This window comes from Megalobrama amblycephala, linkage group LG20, assembly GCF_018812025.1.
Source record: "Megalobrama amblycephala isolate DHTTF-2021 linkage group LG20, ASM1881202v1, whole genome shotgun sequence".
Taxonomy (NCBI): domain Eukaryota; kingdom Metazoa; phylum Chordata; class Actinopteri; order Cypriniformes; family Xenocyprididae; genus Megalobrama; species Megalobrama amblycephala.
Genome location: NC_063063.1, coordinates 25,850,321 through 25,875,458, shown reverse-complemented (window position 1 = coordinate 25,875,458; position 25,138 = coordinate 25,850,321). Strand labels below are relative to the sequence as shown.

Sequence of the window (25,138 nt, the reverse complement as noted above, 5' to 3'; positions counted from 1 at the left end):
TGCCACTCTGAGAGGCTCTTTTTATTCCCAATCACGTTGCCAATTGACCTAATAAGTTACAAATTGGTCCTCCAGCTGTTCCTTATATGTACATTTAACTTTTCCGGCCTCTTATTGCTACCTGTCCCAACTTTTTTGGAATGTGTAGCTCTCATGAAATCCAAAATGAGCCAATATTTGGCATGACATTTCAAAATGTCTCACTTTCAACATTTGATATGTTATCTATATTCTACTATGAATAAAATATAAGTTTATGAGATTTATAAATTGTTGCATTCCTTTTTTATTCACAATTTGTACAGTATCCCAACTTTTTTGGAATCGGGTTTGTATTACTGATAATAATTTATAGACAGATTCGTTGATAAATAGACAATTCAACCTTTTGAGAAACACTGCTTTAGGGGGGTCTGTTAAAATTCAACGGGCTGAGGGAGCTTTAGGCTATAGTGTGATGCTTGCAGTGTGTGTACTGATATGTGAAAAATCATAAATGAGATTGCGTCCATATCTCAATTCGTTTTCTTTTACAGTTAGATTAAAAAGAAATCAAACTCAGGCTTTTGCCTAAACTTCCTGCTTTTCAGATGTTTCTCCTAAGAAAAAAGGCCTCATGTGTCTCCACTTTCATAAGACATCTCACAATACCACACATTTTGCTTAGATTGATAGTTTGCAATCGAAATTCAGAAGTCTCAGTATGAATTCCAATACCAAATTATCTGATCTGTTATCCACATTCATTTTGTAGCTCAATACTCGCATTGAAAGTTCTCATTTGTTTCTGTTTTCTGCTTCAGAATTTTGGCAGAATCATCTGAGACGAAGTTGTTATTTAAAAAATGGAGAGAGCTCCATTAAGTCATCTGTCCAATGAAAGACCAACCCTTGCTCTAGGTATGCTTGGTGAATGCTGGCCTTGTACTGAGTGTGTCTCTGGGAAGAGGTTAGAGACTGTCATGGCGCCACACAGACACAGGCTAAATAAAGACAAACTGCGGTTCAGCCACCAGTGACTCTTTCCAGATGACACGGCGGTTAAAGATGTGTGGGTAACTGGGTCAGAGATGGAGTCTGTAAAAAAATATGCAATCTTAAATGTTGTTTTTCAGTTTTCTAGTATGCATTCAGTATCTAAGCATATTATTATCTAGGATTTTTGGACTTTAAGTGTCCAACTGGCTTCATCCACCTGTCATTTCCTGTTTCTGTGTCTATATGCACACTTTGCCCTCAGGCTGCATAGACTATATGAAATATGCATATGTATGTGAATAGAAGACAGGAGGCTGGGAGGATACTGCGGGAAACACATCAGGTACAAAAGAATTCTCTTGTCCTACTCTGGATCTCTCTGTGGTAGAGTGCTGTGGAAATCATGAGGCTGGTTTTCAGATGAACCCTATGCTGTGATTAAAATGATATTCCACTGGGATGCTGGGAGCAAGATATTTACATATGAATGCTGTAATTTATTTGTCTTTTTCTAGAATACCCCTGCTCTGAGTTTTTGGGCCACACCCAAGTTTGTTTGGTTTGTGTGAAAGTGGTTTTCGGGGATGAGTTACAGTTTATGTGACTTTGGTACAGACAAATGTAAGTGTTGTGTACATTTTTGGTGGTCAGTCTAAAGTTTAAATCCAGTTTATATTGGTTAGGAGTGAATTTAAATGTATTATTTTTCAATGCCCGATACCATGGCTCTGTCACTGATAGTTGTTATAATACAGATGCACTACCATTTTTATGTTATTGGAGTCTCTTATGCTCACCAAGGCTGCTTTTATTTAATATAAAAAAGAGGTAAAAACATTAATATTGTCAAAATAGTATTCCAATTTAAAATAACTGTTTTTTAGTTTAATATATTGTAAATTGCCATTTATTCCTTTAATGGCAAAGCTGAATTTCAGCAGCCATTACTCCATGCTTCAGTGTTGCATGATACTTTAGAAATCATTCTAATATGTTTATTCAGTGATCAAGAAACATCTTATTATCACAGATGAAAAGGGTTTTGCTGCTTAATATTTTTGTGGAAATCATAATACATTTTTTTTTAGATAATTTATATAATAATAATAATAATAATAATAATAATAATAATATCATATATATTATATAATTTATAGACAGATTCTTTGATAAATAGAACATTCTTAAGAACAGCATTTATTTGAAATTGTAATATTGTAATCAATTTCTTAAAAAACAAAAAACATACTGACCCAAACTTTTGAACGGTACTGTAAATAATACAGTTTAACAGCAAATGAGCAGCATACAAATTAAATAAATAAACTGTAAATATTAACAAGTAAATATGTAAATATTTAAATACTATTTAAAATATTTAATTTTATTACTTTTATACATTTTATTAATGTAATTTTAATAACAAAACAGAAGTTGTTATTAAATAGACAAGGCTTGTTGGTAGATTTCTAAAAAGACAAAATGTGGAAATCTGCTAAGTGTATTTAAAGGATTAGTCCACTTTTAAATACACCTTTCCTGATAAATTTACTCACCCCCATATCATCCAAGATGTTCATGTCTTTCTTTCGTCAGTCGAAAAGAAATGAAGGTTTTTGAGGAAAACATTCCAGGATTATTCTCCTTACAGTGGATTTCAATGGCTACCAACAGATTGAAGGTCAAAATTACAGTTTCAGTGCAGCTTCAAGGGCTTTAAACGATACCAGATGAGTAATAAGGGTCTTATCTAGCGAATCGATCGGTCATTTTCGAAAAAGATACAACCGTTTATGCTTTATAAACAAAATATCGCATTGAACGTACTTTCCGCTTCCGCATTCTTCATAACGCTTACGCTGAATGTTCTACGCCTTCCCTATTCTACTTACGGAACGAACGCGGAGCCAGTTTCGTTTTTTTCCGTAACTTGAATAGGGAAGGCGTAGGACATTCAGCGTAAGCGTGTGACACTGATCTCAAAATAGCCTGTTTCAGCCAATTAACTGACCTATCACTAGGACAAATGCTTCAATAACACAGTGAAACTGGAGTTGTTACCTGGTTCAGATCCAAAAGTACAATGTGAAAAGTAACCATTGAACTTTAGGTTTGGACCAAGCGTGCCTCACGAGTCCTGAAAAGTGAAGTCAAAGAGTCTCGATCACCCCCAGGTGGCTGGATACAGTATAGGTCATAACCCCCGCCCTCTCAATGTAAGGTAATGTACCTGAGACAAACTAAACTGTCAAATTACACGTCAAATATTTTTTTCTTCCAAAGATGGTTTCTGTCATTTAGGCAGTTTTTATCACGCTGATGTTAGTTAAAGTGTTCGTTCTTTAAATAAGTTTGTTTTAAGTTAGTTATTTGATGCTATAAAAATGCGGGTTTTGATGTCATGATTGACAGCTGAGATTACAGCTTCTCTGAGCGAAGTCGTCACTGAAGCACCAACAGACTTTTCTTTGGATCTTCAGGAGGAGATTGAAGCTTTAACTTTAATTTGTACATTTCCAGAACTGTTTATTTCACACCGACATAATGTGTTGTTCTCTGTGTTGGACCTTGATATCACGGCTCCACTTTGTGCTCACTACTGCGCAGACTCGGGCTCCACATTCACTATGCGCAGACTTGAGACTCAAGATGTCAGCGCCATATTGACACACTGTCGGCTTCAGTTACTACAATGGAAGAGAGTGAAGGTGCTTCATCCATATTTTTTTTTACAGCTTGTGGTTTGGACCAAGAAAAATCTTTAGATTCTTTTCTCATGAAAAGCTAAATACAGTTAAAGGTGCCCTAGAATGTTCTTTCACAAGATGTAATATAAGTCTAAGGTGTCCCCTGAGTGTGTCTGTTAAGTTTCAGCTCAAAATATTAATTTTTTAACTGCCTATTTTGGGGCATCATTAACTATGCACCGATTCAGCGCGCGGCCCCTTTAAATCCTCGCGCTCCCCGCCCCCGAGCTCTCGACTATAATACAGTGCATAAACAAAGTTCACACAGCTTATATAACCCTCAAATGGATCTTTACAAAATGTTCGTCATGCATACTGCATGCATGCATTGGATCATGTGAGTATAGTATTTATTTGGATGTTTACATTTGATTCTGAATGAGTTTGATAGTGCTCCGTGGCTAAAGCTAACATTACACACTGTTGAAGAGATTTATAAAGAATGAAGTTGTGTTTATGAATTATACAGACTGCAAGTGTTTAAAAATGAAAATAGCGACGGCTCTTGTCTCCGTGAATACAATAATAAACAATGGTAACTTTAACCACATTTAACAGTACATTAGCAACATGCTAACAAAACATTTAGAAAGACAATTTACAGATATCACTAATAATATCATGTAATCATGGATCATGTCAGTTATTATTGCTCCATCTGCCATTTTTTGCTATTGTCCTTGCTTGCTTACCTAGTCTGACGATATGACAATGGCTTGTCTAATGCTTTGAACATGGGCTGGCATATGCAAATATTGGGGGCGTATATATTAATGATCCCGACTGTTACGTAACAGTCGGTGTTATGTTGATATTCGCCTGTTTTTCGGAGGTCTTTTAAACAAATGAGATTTACACAAGAAGGAGGAAACAATGGAGTTTGAGACTCACTGTATGTCATTTCCAACTATGCCAAGGTAAATTCAATTTTCCATTCTACGGCACCTTTAATCTACTTGGCCTGCTTTATTGCATTAGAATGTCTGTATATTTGTTTGTATTTGTAAACACATCACACCTTCAGTTCTCTTTAATGAGTCCGAAGCATAATCACTCATTATGAGAGAGAGAGAGGGAGTACCAAAGGTGCCCGTACTTTTAATAGAAACCACATAGCTTGCGTTTAATTATGGATGTTAACCCCTGGGCAGCGTGTACGCGTATTATGTGTGTGTGAGATGCTCACTAATGAGTTAAGAAGTGTAATTCTCTGCATGGCGCTTGTGCAGGGTCTTTTGTGACACCAGCCACCAGACCCCTTTTGGCTCCTCGACAACTTGTCGCCAAAACAACTACCGCGGCCCCTTGGGAAACCCCGACTGACCCCTCTTGTACTTCTGCACACTCACGATAACAAGCACAGGAGAAGCAAAGAGACCATAATTGCAGTGTATCTTCTGAGAGCGTACAACCTCCTGTCTCGAACCCCTCCGACAGGCTTTCTTTTAAAAAAACAAACTCTAGGATTTAGAGCTTTTCACCATCTACATCTAACGTCAGCGCCCATTAGGGTAGTTTTTCTCAGAAGACTTGCAGTGGTGCTACTTTTTTTCAAAGGCCTCTCTTAAAACTTCGTCTTTCCGCCCTCTGACTCTTTCGTATCTGTCAATTAAGATATGCGTCCCATAAGCCCCTGTACAATTTACACAATTTGGTCCCAGAACACTTGTTACTGGTCTGCTCATGTAAGGTTACAGGAGGGCATAATGCCCTCTTTGCTGCCATTTACTGCATCAGTAATTGAGACTCTATGATCTTACGGTTGTATCTCTGCTCCGCTCTGCCCCTCGGAGGCCCATCAGGGTGTTTGTTAGCTCCATTGACGGATCATTAAGGCTTTTAGTCGACCAGATCATTTGTTCTCTAATGAGAGGGAGAAACGCGAGCCCTGATACTCATCGATGATCAATGTCTTCTGCCTGTTTTAACTGTATCACTCGTTCTCAGTCTCTCTCTGTCTCTCTCTCTTTCTCGGTGTCTGCATCTTTATCTCTCTATCAGAGATAAAAGTGCTGTTCGAAACGCTTGGGAACAATTAGCCTCACCCGTCTAATCAGATCTCTCATGCACGGCTCCTTCCACCTCATTTTCATAAAACTTTGTGAATGTCCCAAACGTGCATCACATTAATGCCCCCTCCTGTTTTTCTTGCCCGTGTCTTCCTCTTACGTCTTTAATGCTCTTGTATTTAATACTTTACAGTGGCTGAATCCTAATTTGCATGCCATCCACCATAAATAGATTAGGATTAATGCATCCCAAATCATAGTATGTGTGAAATAGTAGGCCTATCTCAAAGCTCCACAGATGGCGGAATATTTCCAGTGGATTTGCGAAGCATGTGCGCTTTTTTGGCTAATCTGTGTGCTCTTTTTGGGCTAATATGGCCCATTTGGCAGTGAGCTAAGGAAGACCAGAAGTTTATGATGGTTCTGACAACTTATTCAGTAAATGTATGAATTTAAAAATTAAGGCTGCACTTTTTCCCTTTTTAAAAATGATTTATGCATAAAGAAATGTGTAGTAATAATTAAAACTTATAATGTGATATTTAGTAGGGCCGGGCATCAGTACACATCTCCTTATCCAATTCTAGTTCATGTCCATTTTTCTTATATAAAAAAGAAATTTACTCTAAGCTATTGCTGCACATGAACAGTACAGAAACCTTCAAATTCGGTAGATTATATATATAAATATATATATATTACAGCAAAATTTTGATTTCATTTCAATTTTCACTTTAAAGTTTCCTATATATATATATATATATATATATATATATATATATATATATATATATATATATATATATATATATATATATATATATATATATATATATATATGAGTATTTATATGCAGTATTTATTATAAATTATGTATCCATGCACAAAACAATGTATGTGATTCTATTTTATATATTTTATTTCCTTTTATGTTTTTTTAATATTATATAACATATATTTGTACGTATCTATTTTTGTAGTGTACCCCAAATTGAACAGGTTACATATTGAATCACCAGTGCATGAAGAACATACTAGAAATATGAACAATGCCGCTGTATTCCATTTCTTCTATGCTTTCGTTCTCAGTCGAGGAGCTAAAACTTCTTTCTTTAGATTAGTGAAACCAGAGAAATACTGCAAGCCGTCTGCCTAATAGATCACTCTGACAGTTTAATTTTAATGCTTGATTATCATTCAATCTTATAATTGTATTATCCAACCGTTCAATTAATTTGGTCTATATTTACACCGATGATTAGGATCAGAATCGAAATTGTAGTTGCTGACTCTGCGTGTAGAAAGTAACCAGGCTATCTGTTGAGGTAGCTTTCCTGATATTCCTCCTCCTATGGGAATGGGATATCAGCTCCATCTGCTCCCAGCATCTTTCCATTAGATGAACGAGTACTCTTAGATGAGATTGAGTGCATGGACCCACTTTAAATGACTGGACACAACTGTACTGTGTGTTACAAAATGAGCTTACACATACAGACATGACTAGAATACAGATGAATGCTTCTGCTCAAGTCTGATGAAATCATGTCTGCAAGTTAGACATGGGCTCCCTTTTGCTTTACCAAAAAATATGAATCAAAATATTTTACATGAGGGTGAGACAACCTGCCACTTACACAGCAATAGCGAGCAACAACCATCCAATCAATTCCTGATGGACAAAATTAAGTCCCGCCCTACATTTTTGTGGTGTTCAAGAAGCTGTTTCACTCGGATATACGTCACAATAGGGAAGAAACGGCTATTGCAACTTCCGTTTCATGCTGACTATAATTTTAAAGGGGACCAATTATGCCCCTTTTCACAAGATGTAATATAAGTCTCAGGTGTGCCCAGAATATGTCTGTTAAGTTTCAACTCAAAATACTCTACAGATCATTTATTATACCATGGCCCAAATTCCCCTTTTTGTGTGTAAGTGACGCTGTTCTTGTGTATGTATCTTAAAATGCAAATAAGCTGCTGTTTTCCAGAAGAGGGCTGTGCCTTAACAGCTCGTGCCTCGGATACTCTGGCAAGAACAAAACAGAAGAAACAGTATGGGGCCATTTCCACAGAACACATTTTTGCATTCCACTGCGCTAAATTATTAGAATTATTTTCTATGTAAACATGCTAGATGGATCCTGCTTTTTTTTTCTTCTCCCATTTAGGGCCAATAACACACAATGCATCTTTTCATCTAAAAATGTGAGACGTATGCAGTTGAAAACACAGGGTGTCGAGTCACATTTTTTAAAAGATACTTTTTTTTTTTATTTGAACTCTGCATTTTTGGAATATTGTTCCCTGAACAAGACGTTGTGAAAGATGAAAGATGTGAGCGCAATGGTCAAACACGTCCATCTAGTGCATCTATATTGAAAAGTCGTGGAAAGGTAGTGCAGTGGAATGGAAAAACGCCTTCTGTGTTTACTGATACAGCCAAAACAGAACAGAACATTTAGATTGTTTTGTCACATAGCTGAGTGTGGCAAGCAGGGCGAGGCCAAGAGCCGTGGGAACGGAGTGAGGAAGGATAAAAGGAGGAGCGAGGACAGTGAAGGAGGAGAGAGGACCAGGCCTGGGACATTCTGTGTTTTATTATGTTTATATGCTGCAGTTGTCCGTGAGGGGCTGCTGCTTTACTTTTGTTTTGTTGTTTGTTTATTTTGTGATTCATTTTTTACATAGAACGTTCAGCGGTTCTCGCCTCCTTCTTCCCTTGAACATTGTTACTCTGAGACATTCTTGTGTTTCCAATAGCTGCTCTAGAGAGGAGATAAACATGGCTGACTGTGTACCACTCACTCAGGGGTGGAGCTTAGCTAATAGGGCAGATTCTGTCACCAGTCATGGGCGGGGCCTTTTACATTGTGCCGTTTCAATGTGTAGAAAATGCAAACAACTCATTTTGAGACACTGTTTAGGATTTATGGGGGATATAAAAAAAGGAGTGGGTGGATTTTTACCAGGGTGGTTGTGTACACATTGCCAACACACATTTATGTTTAATGAATTTTGCATAATAGGTCCCCTTTAAATCTTTAATATGCAAAATGTCTATATTATTTGATCATCTTCCTCCATTTATTTTACTCTACATTCTAGCAATACAGAAAGATGCAAATATTTCTTATGATATAAATATTTTAGGTTATGTATATTCATCCTCAAATTCATTCTGGAGTGATTCAGGTTTGCTGAATGGCACACAAGGCCATGTTTGAAATTCTATGTGCAAATATCAGCAGCAGGCAGAGGGCCCGATACAGCAAGGGTCTGTGAGCATTAGCTGGTCATGTTTACCTGCGGCAGGTCAAATAGTGTTTTCCCCTTAGAACCGATTCCTTCTTCCTCACATTCTCTCTCTCTTCCTTTGTGTCTCTCTGCAGATGATGTTCCTCCATACTTTAAAACAGAGCCGGTACCGAGTCAGTTGCACCTGGAAAGGAACCGGTTGGTTCTGACCTGTATGGCCGAAGGGAGCTGGCCTTTGGAATTTAAATGGATTCACAACGATACAGAGATCACACGCTTCTCGCTGGAGTACAGGTCAGTGGGTGTTTTCATGCCTGTTTAAAAATAACTGATTTGCATTGCAGCAGGGTTATGTATTTATTTATTTATTTTTTGTGAACATGCAAAGTTTTTTTCACATTATGTATGGCATGTTGTGATGTATCAAAACTAGATCGCTAGAACTGCCTACATTAGAATTGCATTAACCTTAATTTGACAGAAACGTGGATTCTATTTAGCGGCTGCTCTATCCACTTTATTTCCCTTGCCTTAAATAATGTTATTTTATTTCTAAATATCTCTTATTTTTCTCATTATATTTTATGTATTGTTTATTTCATTATATTTTTTATATTTCATTATATTTTTTTTCATTATTTCATTATATTTTATGAGTTGTTTATATATTTATTTTAGTCATTTGTTTACTTATTTTTTTATAATTGATCTTCTTCACTGTGTTTGTTTTCTGCTAAAATGGAGCGTAACTTCAAAGTTTGCTTTTGATGTTTTCTGGTCTTCTAATGTAGAATATCTTAGAATATCTTCAAATATGTGGTTATAGTAATATTAAGATAAATATACATTTTTGTACCAATAGATTCCTGTTGAGAATAAAGTATGAAGAAAATAAAGTTTTATTTTTATTTAACTTAAAGGGATAGTTCACCCTCATTTCATTCCAAATGTTTATGACTTTTTTTCTTCTACAGAACACAAAAGAAGATATTTGGGGCGGGGGGGTCTTTGTTTTGTTGATACTATGAAAATAAGTTGAGGCCAGTGTTGTTTTGGCCCCCTTTGACTTATATATAGACAAAAAACAGTTGATTTTTATTATATGGATAAAGTCATACAGTTTTGGAATGACATGAGGGTGAGTAAATAATGACAGAATTTTCATTTTTAGGTAAGTATAACATTGAGTTTGTACTGTGTAACTGTGTAGAACATGTAGATGTTATTTATTTATTTATTCTAGTCATTTATGCTCTTATTTGATATTTTATTATTTTGATATACTGAAAAAGATCCATGTTTGTTTTTTCACTAGAAGTTCTTAAAGTAACTTTCAAAGTTTGCTTTTGATGTTTTTTGGTCTCTGGCTTTCTAATGTAGAATATCTTGGATTTCAAACCCTTCATATCTGCAGTTGTAGTAGTACTAGATAAATATAAATGATAAAATACCTATGCAAAGTCAAGTTTTGTACCAGTGGATTCCTGTTGAGAATAATGTACAAACCCGATTCCAAAAAAGTTGGGACACTGTACAAATTGTGAATAAAAACAGAATGCAATGATGTGGAAGTTTCAAATTTCAATATTTTATTCAGAATACAACATAGATGACATATCAAATGTTTAAACTGAGAAAATGTATAATTTTAAGGGGAAAATAAGTTGATTTTAAATTCCATGGCATCAACACATCTCAAAAAAGTTGGGACAAGGCCATGTTTACCACTGTGTGGCATCCCCTCTTCTTTTTATAACAGTCTGTAAACGTCTGGGAACTGAGGAGACAAGTTGCTCAAGTTTAGGAATAGGAATGTTGTCCCATTCTTGTCTAATACAGGCTTCTAGTTACTCAACTGTCTTAGGTCTTCTTTGTCGCATCTTCCTCTTTATGATGTGCCAAATGTTTTCTATGGGTGAAAGATCTGGACTGCAGGTTGGCCATTTCAGTACCCGGATCCTTCTTCTACGCAGCCATGATGTTTTAATTGATGCAGTATGTGGTCTGGCATTGTCATGTCGGAAAATGCAAGGTCTTCCCTGAAAGAGACGACGTCTGGATGGGAGCATATGTTGTTCTAGAACTTGGATATACCTTTCAGCATTGATGGTGCCTTTCCAGATGTGTAAGCTGCCCATGCCACACGCACTCATGCAACCCCATACCATCAGAGATGCAGGCTTCTGAACTGAGCGCTGATAACAACTTGGGTTGTCCTTGTCCTCTTTAGTCCGGATGACATGGCGTCCCAGTTTTTCAAAAAGAACTTCAAATTTTGATTCGTCTGACCACAGAACAGTTTTCCACTTTGCCACAGTCCATTTTAAAGGAGCCTTGGCCCAGAGAAAACGCCTGCGCTTCTGGATCATGTTTAGATATGGCTTCTTTTTTGACCTATAGAGTTTTAGCCGGCAACGGCGAATGGCACGGTGGATTGTGTTCACCGACAATGTTTTCTGGAAGTATTCCTGAGCCCATGTTGTGATTTCCATTACAGTAGCATTCCTGTATGTGATGCAGTGCTGTCTAAGGGCCCGAAGATCACGGGCATCCAGTATGGTTTTCCGGCCTTGACCCTTACGCACAGAGATTGTTCCAGATTCTCTGAATCTTTGGATGATATTATGTACTGTAGATGATGATAACTTCAAACTCTTTGCAATTTTTCTCTGCAGAAACTCCTTTCTGATATTGCTCCACTATTTTTCGCCGCAGCATTGGGGGAATTGGTGATCCTCTGCCCATCTTGACTTCTGAGAGACACTGCCACTCTGAGAGGCTCTTTTTATAATGTTGCCAATTGACCTAATAAGTTGCAAATTGGTCCTCCAGCTGTTCCTTATATGTACATTTAACTTTTCCGGCCTCTTATTGCTACCTGTCCCAACTTTTTTGGAATGTGTAGCTCTCATGAAATCCAAAATGAGCCAATGTTTGGCATGACATTTCAAAATGTCTCACTTTCAACATTTGATATGTTATCTATATTCTATTGTGAATAAAATATAAGTTTATGAGATTTGTAAATTATTGCATTCCTTTTTTATTCACAATTTGTACAGTGTCCCAACTTTTTTGGAATCGGGTTTGTAGAAAGAAAATACGGTTTTATTTTCATTTTACTTAAAGGGGTAGTTCACCCTCATGCCTTTGTTTTGTGGAGTTAGTGGTGTCCAGTGTTGTTTTTGAACTTATATAGGCCCTGTTTCCACCTGGTATTAAGATGCGTTCTGGTCGATCGGATCAAAAGTAAGAGACGAATAGTCACTTGAATGGTGAGAGAACATTGTGCTTGGTATGTTTTTTGTCTTCAAACCAAACTTGGGTCTTCAGCCAACAAAGTTTAAATCCCGTCTGGCTAGTGCGCTTTCCATAATGTTTACACATTAGGTCAGTAGGCGGAGAGTAGGCGGTCTTTAGTGGCTGTTCAAACACATTCGACCACATGAGCCTCTACATTACGAAAGCAATCTGGTCAAATGCGTTTACAACTACCTCTAGAAGTGCTTGAAAGTGGACAAGCTCACCATGTTTACACCTGTATTTAGGGTCATCCACTTGTGATCCAATCGACCAAAATGCATCTTGATACCAGGTGGAAACAGGGTCATAGACAAAAACAGTTGACTTTCATTATATGGACCGAATTTTCATTTTTAGGTGAACGATCCCTTTAAGTCAGGGGTTTTGCTCCAACCCTAATCAAACACATCTGAACAAATTAATCAAGGTCTTCAGCATTACTAGAAACCTACAGGCATAAGTTTGATCAAGGTTGGAGCTCAACTCTGCAGCAAAGTGGACCTTGAGGGCCAGAGTTGAGAACCTCTGCCTCAAGTGTAGCATTGAGTCGGCACAAGTGTAGAACATAATGGCGAATTTTTTTTTTTTTTTTTTTTTTTTTTTTTTGAAGTGGGCTATTTTGAAGCTATATTTTCATGTCTCATTAAAAAAGTAAGAAAATCTCTCCTTTATAGCCATGGAAGTAACCAATATGATGAATTTTAGTTTTATTAGGTTATAATCCTTGTAATAGTGATTGTGATTAGAACAGCAGGAATGTGATGAAACATAAATTGTTCCATCTTTACTTTGTAAGGTGAGGATTCAAAGAAACAATTATTCAGTGTTGAAAAGCAGGAATTCACTTTTAAAGACGATTGTATCTGCCACCAAATGTGCTCAGGTCATCCAATTCAGACTTTTTTTAATTAACTATCCTCTGAATATAATGTAAACTCTGGAGCTGTGGTGAATAGAGTTTTAATTAAAAAGATAAAACTGGCTGATTAGACTGAGGGACAGGGCGGTGTACAGATGGTGTGCTGGTCACTGCTGTTCTAAGGCTTCCCATCAACTCAATCGCTTCGTATTATCACTAAAATCCAGTTACAGTTGAGCTCTTTCTAGCAACGACTATGTTTATATGCACATGAATATTCAAATTAAAAAGGAAAATTCTGTCATCATTTACTTACCCCTTTCTTTCTTCTGTGGAACATAAAAATGGGTATAAAGCTCTCAGTGTTTTTTCTATCCATACAATGAAAGTCAATAGGGATCAATGTTGTTTGGATCATTCAAACAACCCAACTTTCTTCAAAATATCTTATTTTGTGTTCAATAGAAGAAAGAAAGTCATACAGGTTTGGAATGACATGAGGGTAAGTAAATCATGACAGAATTTTCATTCTTTGGCAAATCCCTGCAAGACATATGCAAACCATTATCTACATGTGTCCAAACAAAAGCAATAATCAGCTTTGAGTCATTACAGAAAAGTCATTGTGAAAAATAAAAACACATTTTTAAAGCAAAACGAAACATGAAGAGAAATGAAAATAAATCAATATACAAATGAATAATAAACTCTTATGGCCATTTTCTATTTCATTTCACTGGAGTGCTGTGAAATAATAATTAGACTAAATTACTGAGCAGAATTGGTAAAAATTAATTGGTAACACTTTATTTTAGGGTCTTTTAACTAGTTGCTAATATATTAATAGAATATTGGCTATTTATTAGTACTTATAAAGCACATATTAATGCCTTATTCTGCATGACCATATTCTACATTCTTAATTCTACCCAATACCTAACCTTAACAACTAACTTACTAACTATTAATAATCAGTAAATTAGGAGTTTATTAAGGGAAAAGTCATAGTTTATATGTGTTTCCTAAACTAAAGTGTTACCAATGAAATATAAATAAGAAAAGAAAGTGTGAAAAATGTCCCAATTGAACTGGCTATGTGTATCTGCATGCTTAGATGCAATATAAATAGAAAGAGTGACCTTTTTTTTTTTTTTTTTGTACACAAAATGAAGTGTCTTTTTGCCAGGTTAGGACACCAGATTATGAAATCAAACATATCTAGAGGTCAAAGAGATAATTTAAGGTCAGTAACATTGATCAGAACCAAGACTTGGAACTGTAATGCATAAAGTAATCCAATTGAAACCCAGTTGTCAGATGATTGTACACTCTTGTGTTTGTGTGGGATGTCTCCTGTGTCATCTGTGTCCTCCCCTATGACATGTGAAGGCATGTGAAAGCAGGTGGGTCAGCAAAGCTGAATGGTAATTTGGCCATGAATGCTCTTCTATGCAAAGAGAGAGAGTGATGAATCGTCATTTAAAAGCATCCCAGCTCTCAATGACCTTTCCTTTCCAAGCCCCCTGACACACACAAGTATATGTGCATGTGTGTGTGGTACACATTGAAGACTTTCCCAAATGAGCTCAATCAATTGTTGTCTGGCAGGAGTGTGGTCCTCTAATGCCAGCTCAGCTGACTCTGCTACTGTGGCGCTAATGACATCAGCCTGCCTGGGCATCCGATGAGCTCAGGCATATTCTGTGTCTGTTTAACACTACCAAGTGCTTTGCAGGATTAAATGCAGAATTTACATGTGATTGTGTTATTTTTAAATAGTGTTAAAATAATTTCTCCTACCTCAGCTTAAAATGCAGAGACAGTTAAGTAGGTAATTTGTAGATTCTCCTGAAAAAGCTTTTTTCTTTCAGCATCCTGACCTTGTGTTTTGTCTCATTTTTGTCTAATTAGATAGATTGGTTTATTATTTTTTTCAAATTATTATTATTTTAATAATTCACCCAATTACATACACTACCATTCAAAAGTTCAACAAGAAATTAATACTTTTATTCAGAAAGGATGCATTCAACTAATAAAACATGATAGTAAAGACATTTATAATGTTACAAAAGACTTTGTTTAAATGCTGTTGTTTTGAATTCCATTCATCAAAGACTCCTGAAAAAATCTGTCGCAGTTTCCACAAAAATATTAAAAGATTAGTCCACTTTTAAATACACTTTTCCTGATAAATTTACTCACCCCCATGTCATACAAGATGTTCATGTCTTTCTTTTGTCAGTCGAAAAGAAATGAAGGTTTTTGAGGAAAACATTCCAGGATTATTCTCCTTACAGTGGATTTCAAAGGCTACCAACAGATTGAAGGTCAAAATTACAGTTTCAGTGCATCTTCAAGGGCTTTGAACGATACCAGATGAGTAATAAGGGTCTTATCTAGCGAATCAATCGGTCATTTTCGAAAAAAAATACAACCGTTTATGCTTTAAACAAAATATTGCCTTGAACGTACTTTCCGCTTCTGCATTCTTCATAACGCTTACGCTGAATGTCCTACGCCTTCCCTATTCAAGTTACGGAAAAAAAAAAAACGAAACTGGCGCCGTGTTCGTTCCGTAAGTAGAATAGGAAAGGCGTAGGACATTCAGCGTAAGCGTTATGAAGAATGCGGAAGCGGAAAGTACGTTCAAGGCCATATTTTGTTTATAAAGCATAAACGGTTGTATTTTTTTCGAAAATGACCGATCGATTCGCTAGATAAGACCCTTGTTACTCATCTGGTATCGTTTAAAGCCCTTGAAGCTGCACTGAAACTGTAATTTTGACCTTCAATCTGTTGGAGAAACAGATGTAAGGAGAAAAATCCTGGAATGTTTTCCTCAAAAACCTTCATTTCTTTTCGACTGACGAAAGAAAGACATGAACATCTTGGATGACATGGGGGTGAGTAAATTTATCAGGAAAAGGGTATTTAAAAGTGGACTAATCCTTAAGCAGTACAACCGTTTTCAACATTTATAATAAAAAGAAATGTTAGAAAAAACATATTAGAATGATTTCTGAAGGATCATGTGACACTGAAGACTGGAGTAATGATGCCAGAAATTAAGCTTTGAAAAAAATACACTTTAAAATATAGAAAACAGTTCTTTGTACTAATATTTCACTCTACTGTATTTTTTTATCAAGTAAATTCAGCCTTGGCGAACAAGAGCTATAAAACATCATAGCGACTCCAAACTTTTGATCGGTAGTGTAAAATAAGTAATTGTCTTATGAGTCAACCTGCTATTTCAATGTTATGTATTACTTTGTTTTATATTACTTTGTGATATTGTGAAGAATAGAACAAAATTTAGGACATTATACACCAATAGTCTTGTCTCTTCAATAATTCCCACCACTCAGATCATAATACAAGGACAGCCATAGGTTTGAATGTGCACAGAAGAGTATAATTTTCATTTTTGGGAGAACTTTTTAAAATAAATATTGAATCTATTTAACTGGTATTTCTGAAGGCCTTGGCTTGGATCATAACAATATTACTTTTATAAGGAATAAAAAGGAACATAGCCTTTCACTTATCACCCGATAAATGTCTTGCAGATATGTTTTAAGGCCAATCTCTCTCCTTTTCGTTCTGTTATCCTTTGGTTTAGTTTGGTCTCCAGTTTTCACTCTATGGTTATCGTTTCTCATGTTGAAATCTCAGTAAACAAGTTCCTCTCACGGCTGACTCTCAGACCATATTTTCACATTAACAGGGACAATTTCACACTGGATCTGCACAAATTAACTAGAGTTCAGTGCAATAATTTGGCTTGTCTGGAGGATGGCAGAGACGAGTTACCACTGAGGGTTCTCACAGAAATTCTGTGAAAGATTCTGTAATATATCGTCGTGCCATACATTCCCATTGGCGCTTCTTGGTTTTGGTTTTTCACTCCATTTACACTTTCATCTACCTATAGAGATGCCAACCTAAATAAAAAATAGGGGTGTAACAGTTGAAATTTTTACAGTTCAGTTTTTATCACAATTCCGTAGTCAAGATTCAGAACAAGCTTCTTCCGGGTTGGTGACATCACAAACCCGAAAATTTACATTAGGGGGTGAGGCCATGTTGGTCTGCTTTAGAGAAGAGGAAGAGTTGTTGTAGTCGAATGTTGTTACTAGGGATGCACCGATACCATTTTTTAAGGACCGAGTACGAGTACCGATACTTTTTTTCTAGTACTCGCCGATACCGATACCTATACATTTATTAATTTCTCTCTCTCTCTCTTTTTGGTGATGTTGAAGTTTTCCAAGCACAACACAGTGAGACTAATGAATGTAGGACAGCTTCTTCTTTATTATTACTCTTATGAAAAAAGGAATAATTTTCATGTGCTTGTCACAAACTTAAAGAACAAACATTTCACAGTGTCCAATAACCTTCAAAGGGTGTAATTACCAATATACAGTACAGTCCAAAAGTTTGGAACCACTAAGATTTTTAATGTTTTTAAAAGAAGTTCCGTCTGCTCACCAAGGCTACATTTATTTAATTAAAAATACAGTAAAAAACAGTAATATTGTGAAATATTATTCCAATTTAAAATAACTGTGTACTATTTAAATATATTTGACAAAGTAACTTATTCCTGTGATGCAAAGCTGAATTTTCAGCATCATTACTCCAGTCTTCAGTGTCACATGATCCTTCAGAAATCATTCTAATATGCTGATTTGCTGCTCAATAAACATTTATGATTATTTTCAATGTTGAAAACAGTTGTGTACTTTTTTTTTCAGGATTCCTTGATGAATAGAAAGTTCAAAAGAACAGCATTTATCTGAAATACAAAGCTTCTGTAGCATTATACACTACCGTTCAAAAGTTTGGGGTCAGTAAGAATTTTTATTTTTATTTTTTTGAAAAGAAATTAAAGAAATGAATACTTTTATTCAGCAAGGATGCATTAAATCAATCAAAAGTGGCAGTAAAGACATTTATAATGTTACAAAAGATTAGATTTCAGATAAACACTGTTCTTTTGAACTTTCTATTCATCAAATAATCCTGAAAAAAAATATTGTACACAAATATTTTGTATAATCGTACACATTAAATGTTTCTTGAGCAGCAGATCAGCATATTAGAATGATTTCTGAAGGATCATGTGACACTGAAGACTGGAGTAACGATGCTGAAAATTCAGCTTTGCCAACACAGGAATAAATTATTTTGTGAAATATATTCAAATAGAAAACAGTTATTTTAAATTGTAATAATATTTCACAATATTACTGTTTTTACTGTATTTTTAATTAAATAAATGTAGCCTTGGTGAGCAGACGAAACTTCTTTTAAAAACATTAAAAATCTTAGTGGTTCCAAACTTTTGGACTGTACTGTATATAATGGTTATATAAAAAGAAATTTACAAACAAATTACAAACAATATAACAAATACAATAGAGATACAGATTAAATAAACTCGTTTTTCAGATATAGTAGGTTTATTTACCAAGTATACATTTATTTAACATATTTTGTTGTTTTAACATTAATAAAAATTGATTTATTAACAGTAATGACAAATATAGGCTACGGTCCCTTTAAGACCGAATCCATACTTAGCCCCTTTCCACCAGCACGAACCAGGTGCTAGTTCAGAGCTAGTGCTAGGGCCAGTTCGGAGTTGGTTCAACTGACGAGCCTTCTAAGAACTGGTTTGTCTTTCCACGGGCTAGAGAGCCAGCACAGAGCCAAGTCTTACGCCACGTATACGTCTCATATTCAACAGCAAAGCTAGCGCCACAGCGCCAAACACAAACACACCAGGCTTGTTCGAGATGCATCGGCTTCTCGCAAATCGATCGCCGCATGACATCAAAGCACCGCGAGAATGATCCAAAAGCATAAGGAGTCGTATGCTCTTCAAACACTCCCACGGATCCGCGGTACCCGCCGAATCGGTCCGCGCTGCTCCGATGCATCTCGAACAAGCCTTCTATTAGCAATCGCGGATGTTTCACTACTGTTGATGCTCATGGCTTTGTGAACCTACATCGGCATCCAAACACAGCTCGCCGTAATTTGTATATAGACGGCGATTACAATCGAGCTGCTAATTCAAAAATGGCGGTCACAAGTTTCTTGTTGGTCACGGTAACCCAGCCCCTGACGCAAGCGGTTCTTACTTCTAGCCCAGCAATGTTTTGGTGCTACTTACGAACCACTTTTCCTGGTTCGGAGCTGGTGCTTTGTGTGTTGAAAGACAAAGAACTGATTTGAAACTAGGCTCTGGCTCCGAACCAGCACTCAAACTGCCTTGGTGGAAAAGGGGTAACTGACACATATCCAGTTTTCACCCAAATATTACGCCCACTTAAGCCATAACCTACTGTATTTACGTGAGATAATCCACACAATGGACATTTTGACAACTGTGTGTGCATTTGACCATTCAGGTGCGAGAAAGAGAGAGAGCGCTTGCAAGAGAGAGAGAGAGAGAGAGCACGCTTCTGGTCTCTGTCATTCAGTGCGATCCCGCCTATCCTGCCTTCACTAATCGATAACAAATTGTGATTGAAAGCATGCAGTTCGCAATGTGTGTGTTGCCATCATTAATTTGGAGGCTGACATTGTTTCTGCTGCTGCCGCCGGAGTCTCTGTGCATGGAAAATTCTGTCAGTTACGTTACGTGAGGTATCGGGGGTATTTTTACGAGTACGAGTGCAAATACATGAGCTTGGTATCAGGCCCGATACCAATACTAGTATACCTAGTTGTTACCATGCTGTCATTTTTCGCTGGACTGAATCAACTCCACAGCAACTACATAAATTTACCCACTAACCATTCAGAAATGTCCAGTTGCATTCTAAAGGTTGTAACTTCTTCCTGAGTCTCTCCATCAGTGTCTGACTCTGGTTTGAACAATGTAAGGCTGAACACCGTTACTGACAATCCTCATTTTGGCTGCGTGAGATTCTTCAGCTTTGTTGTTGCAACCGAAGCGTGAGCTGTTAAAGCTCCGCCATCTTCTAGAAAGGGGTCCAGGAGCAGCAGCTCATTTGCATTTAAAAGCTCACACACAAATAAGGGCAAATTTGACAAGCTATAATAAATGATCTGTGGGGTATTTTGAGCTGAAACATCACAGACACATTCTAGGGACACTAGAGACCTATATTACATCTTGTAAAAAGGGGCATAATAGGTCCCCTTTAACACTGTGAACAGCCGAAGTATTTTATTTATAAAAGAGCCACTTTTAAAAGGCATTAAATGAGTAGTTCAGCCATTTACTCAGCATTAACTCACCCTTGTGTTGTTCCAGACCTGTTTGACTGAACAGTGCCTCATTGGTTACTGCCCTTGCAAAAACATATAGTCGCCCTATGACCATATTGTTGAATATGTTAACTTTTAATCTAAATTCTCATCATTTCACACTTCATTTCATAATTATTGATCATTTAAAATAGTTTAAAATCAATTGTGTTGAAGTCATTGACTCCTAGTCAAATAAACTGTGTACAGTTGTTCTCCAGTACTGAAATAAACAGAGCTTCGCTAGTATTTCTTATATAAGCAAACAACCTTTTCTTATTTCAACATGCCTGCCATTAGTGTCGCCATAACAGCAAGTACCGCTGTTGTTTGGTTACTGAAAGGCTGTACCATTCATCAACTATATGCACTGATTATTCTATAGGCAGAAGATGTTATCAGTGCTTCCTGTAACAGCGTCTGCAGGCAGAGCCGATGTTGCGTTTCGCTCCCAGCAAATTGAATCACCTGCAGCGTAGGCCTGTACAAAAAAGATCTGCTTTCTTCCTTTCATTCTTTTTGCCTGAAACCACGCAATGTCAAAGACAGCACTGGAGTGGAAAAAGCGTTCTGTTGTTTTCTTTTTTTTTCATGTAAACATTAACGTGGTCTGTTGTGATACTCGCTTGATGTCTGTGACCGGATACCGACACACTTACTGAGAAGATCTTTCAGTCCAGACAATGCTAATGGTTTCTTTTCCGCACCTGAAATATGAGACTTCCAACCAGCATTCTTTCAGTGTATTTGTGTGTGTGAGTGTCTGGTGGTATATCTGTGTATGCATGAGTGCATCCATAATCTGGTTTCCAGTAACCTCCCGATGGAATTGTTGCAGTCTGACCTTACAGCATTGTTGGATATGTTCATAAGTATGCAATTCATGCCAGGGTAGTGCACCATTCAGAACTGAATTGAGAATGGGTTTTAAAATTCAACAGCTCAATTTGGACAGAATTTGGTTGCAAACTGAATACAGAATTATAAGAGTGCAACAGTGCCCGTCCACTTTCTCAGTGGCCTTGGATGAATGTAAAACTATTGCTTTAAAGATCTTATTTATTGCAAAATATGCTTATATTTATACAAATATTTAATTATTTTGAGAGCGTCTGAACATTGACATCATTTACAGTGCTTCATGGACGTGGAGGAGCGCTAAAGAGTTCTTTTGGCATGATTTGTTTGTTTCGATTGTCTGACTAGTCCAGATTTTTTTGCAAAAAATATATATTTCATATTTGAATCTTTATTATGTTTCATAAAATGAAAGCTAATTTATGTTATTTTAATTTGCGTTATTTACTGAATAAACTAAAATTAGTTATATGGACCGTGGTAGAAAAAAGCACATTCTAGTTTGCAAATGATGATGATGATGAAGATAGAGTTCAAATATTATAAAATTTTAATAATACAAAACAAAAGCAGAATTGCAAAAAATTAAGGTACATTATATAGCAGTATGCACAAAACATAAACAACATCCGACAAAGAACTGAAAAGGCTTAAATAGACAAGATAACAAACTGAATACAAACAGGTGTGATCTAATTAATGAATAACCATGGTGACAAACTTGTGGCGGGAAAGCAACAAGATAACTAGTACGTTTACACAACAACGATCTAAAAAAACGTGAACGTTTTATACGCATCCTTTTACAGAGCACTCGCGCCAAATGCGCTTGCAGACTAAACACGTAATATGCATGCCGGCACCGTTTTTACAGATCCACGTTTTTATTGTTTACACAGAGACAATATCGGTATCGTTTTCAAAAACTTGCACTTTCAAAGTTTTCGTTTTCAAAGGTTTGCATTTTCAGGCCCCCAAGACACCATTGTCATGTAAATGAATAGCCAAAATGCATAAAACTTTTTCCGTTTTTAGTTGAATATGGTGTTGTGTAAACAGCCCCTTAGACAGGCTAGGAACAGATGACAGTGACAATGAAACCACACTGAATATAACTGTTGCAGTATGACTGATTAATGCAGCATTTTTTGTTAATGATTAGTGAAAGTCGTAAGGCTGACTTGTGGCTACAACGGGGCTAAAGACGCACCAGGGTAAAAGGTGCATTTGACTTTATTGTCTCTTAAACCACTATAGATGGCACAAAAATTCAGCTTAGTACTTTTTTTAACCACTTTTAATGATGCACATGGAAATTAGGCTGATCCTTGATGCGATCACGGACAGCAACGCAAAGTTGATTCTACATTAATTTGATCTAATATTAAAGGTGCCCTAGAATCAAAAATTGAATTTACCTTGGCATAGTTGAATAACAAGAGTTCAGTACATGGAAAAGACATACATTGAGTTTCAAACTCCTTTGTTTCCTCCTTCTTATGTAAATCTTATTTGTTTAAAAGACCTCCAGAAAAACAGGTGAATCTCAACATAACACCGACTGTTACGTAACAGTCGGGACCATTACTATGTACGCCCCAAATATTTGCATATGCCAGCCCATGTTCAAAGCATTAGACAAGGGCAGCCAGTATTAACGTCTGGATCTGTGCACAGCTGAATCATCAGACTAGGTAAGCAAGCAAGGACAATAGCGAAAAATGGCAGATGGAGTGATAATAACTGACATGATCCATGATTACATGATATTTTTAGTGATATTTGTGAATTGTCTTTCTAAATGTTTCGTTAGCATGTTGCTAATGTACTGTTAAATGTAGTTAAAGTTACCATCGTTTCTTACTGTATTCACAGAGACAAGAGAGCCGTTGCTATTTTCATTTTTAAACACTTGCAGTCTGTATAATTCATAAACACATCTTCATTCTTTATAAATCTCTCCAACAGTGTGTAATGTTAGCCCATTAGCCACGGAGCACTATCAAACTCATTCAGAATCAAATGTAAACATCCAAATAAATACTATACTCACATGATCCGACGCATGCATGCAGTATGCATGATGAACATTTTTTAAAGATCTATTTGAGGGGCGCGCGATTTAAAGGGGCTGCAGCCTGAATCGGTGCATAGTTAATGATGCTGCAAAATAGGCAGTTAAAAAAATTAATTTAAAAAAATCTATGGGGTATTTTGAGCTGAAACTTCACAGACACATTCAGAGGACACCTTAGACTTATATTGCATCTTGTAAAAACTGGTTCTAGGGCACCTTTAATGTTTTTTAAAATGTTGTAGATTTATGTAGCAAATGAGAATCGATAAAATTGTCTATATTGTCTATTTCTATTTTGAGACAAAGGTCTTGTTAATGATTTTCACTTTTGTTCAAGGAAAATAAAGCAGCAGATTTTCAATAACAGAAGAATATGTAAAAGTATGGTATTTGGGTAAAAGGCGCCCCTGCTGCTGGGGCGAAAGGCACAATAATTAACATGATAATAAACAGCCAACTGACTTTTCCATTTGTTGACATGACATGGATTCAGATGGTAAATATCATTTATCATAGTGGGTGTCCACCTTAGAGATAATCACATATTTGTAATGAAACCATCATAATTTTTTTTTTATTAAAAAAAATATGATATTATATCATATAATACAATATCATATTTATTTGTTACTACTGTAAAGCTTTATTAAATTATTATGGGATCTCAATGTTTTCAGAATATTTACTTTTTTTAAATAATTGTGCTTCTGTGTTTTTAAAATGAATATATTTTAATGACAGTATATTTATTGAACAAATTTGAATTCTTTTATTTATCTGAATAAACCGAAATATTACAAACTTTACTAAAGTGATTGATATGAACAAGCATTAACTTCAATACTTTGTGCCTTTTTCCCCTATGCTGGTGAGCCATTTATAATATTTTTAAACAAACAAACCACTTTTATGATTTATTTTCAGATTCTCTGTTGCTCCATCAATGTTCAATAAAACATATATATTTCTTTTGAAATCATACACTATGGGAGTAGTGAAAAGCATATTTTTCTTATTTTTCCCGCTGTATACCTTACTCAGATGATGAAGCACTTGAGCCTCAGTTATGCTGGTGTACATTCAAGCCTTTTCAGTATTTCCCTACGTATTGATGTCCGACAAGTTCTTAAACCTCTTGCAATATCATTGTTTCCCTGATGAAAATGAATTTAATTCAATAAAGGCAGTCTAAGAATCTCAAGACTTATATAAATGCTGGCCAATGATAGTCTTCAATTATTTAAGTCCAGATAGCGTTGTATAAGCATGTTTGTGAGCATAAATAAAATTCTGTGGGCAGGAGTCAGGCTACTGAACAAAACTAGTTCAATGCTCCAGTTCTTTACATGGAAACTTTTTCTTTGACATCTTTGAGGTGTTGCTCCTGTGAATAGGTTAAAGTCACAGAGAGGCTGACCACCACTTTATCCAACAGCGACGGGTTGCCAAGGCAACATCAGCACAGACGGGTGTCTGTTTGTCAGCCGTCTCAGTCAGGGGCTTTTGAACTTCATCTGCTACTTTTTGCTCCCGTGCTTTCTCACTCTATCTCGCTCTTTTCACTTCTGCGTTAAAGGAAGGCTAATTAAAGGGGACCTGACATTGCTCTCTGTTGGCTGGAACATCAATCAATCAATGTCTGAAGCCCCTGCCCCTACTGACTCTCTCAACCTGCTGCACAAGCGCACAGCTCTTTAAAGGTTAATTATATTCATTAGAGAAAGAAGGAACAGGAGAGAGGAAGATAGAGAGGAAG

General features: G+C 36.3%; 1 protein-coding gene across 7 annotated transcripts in view; it reads left to right on the top strand.

The window, feature by feature from the left end:
- Positions 1–25,138, top strand: part of sdk2b (sidekick cell adhesion molecule 2b) — a 397,130-nt gene that overhangs the window by 271,773 nt on the left and 100,219 nt on the right. For all 7 annotated transcript variants that reach the window (XM_048171159.1, XM_048171152.1, XM_048171156.1 and 4 more), the window contains exon 2: positions 9,130–9,289. In XM_048171159.1, coding sequence (XP_048027116.1) covers positions 9,130–9,289 — 160 coding nt within the window. The remainder of the gene's footprint in view (positions 1–9,129; positions 9,290–25,138) is intronic.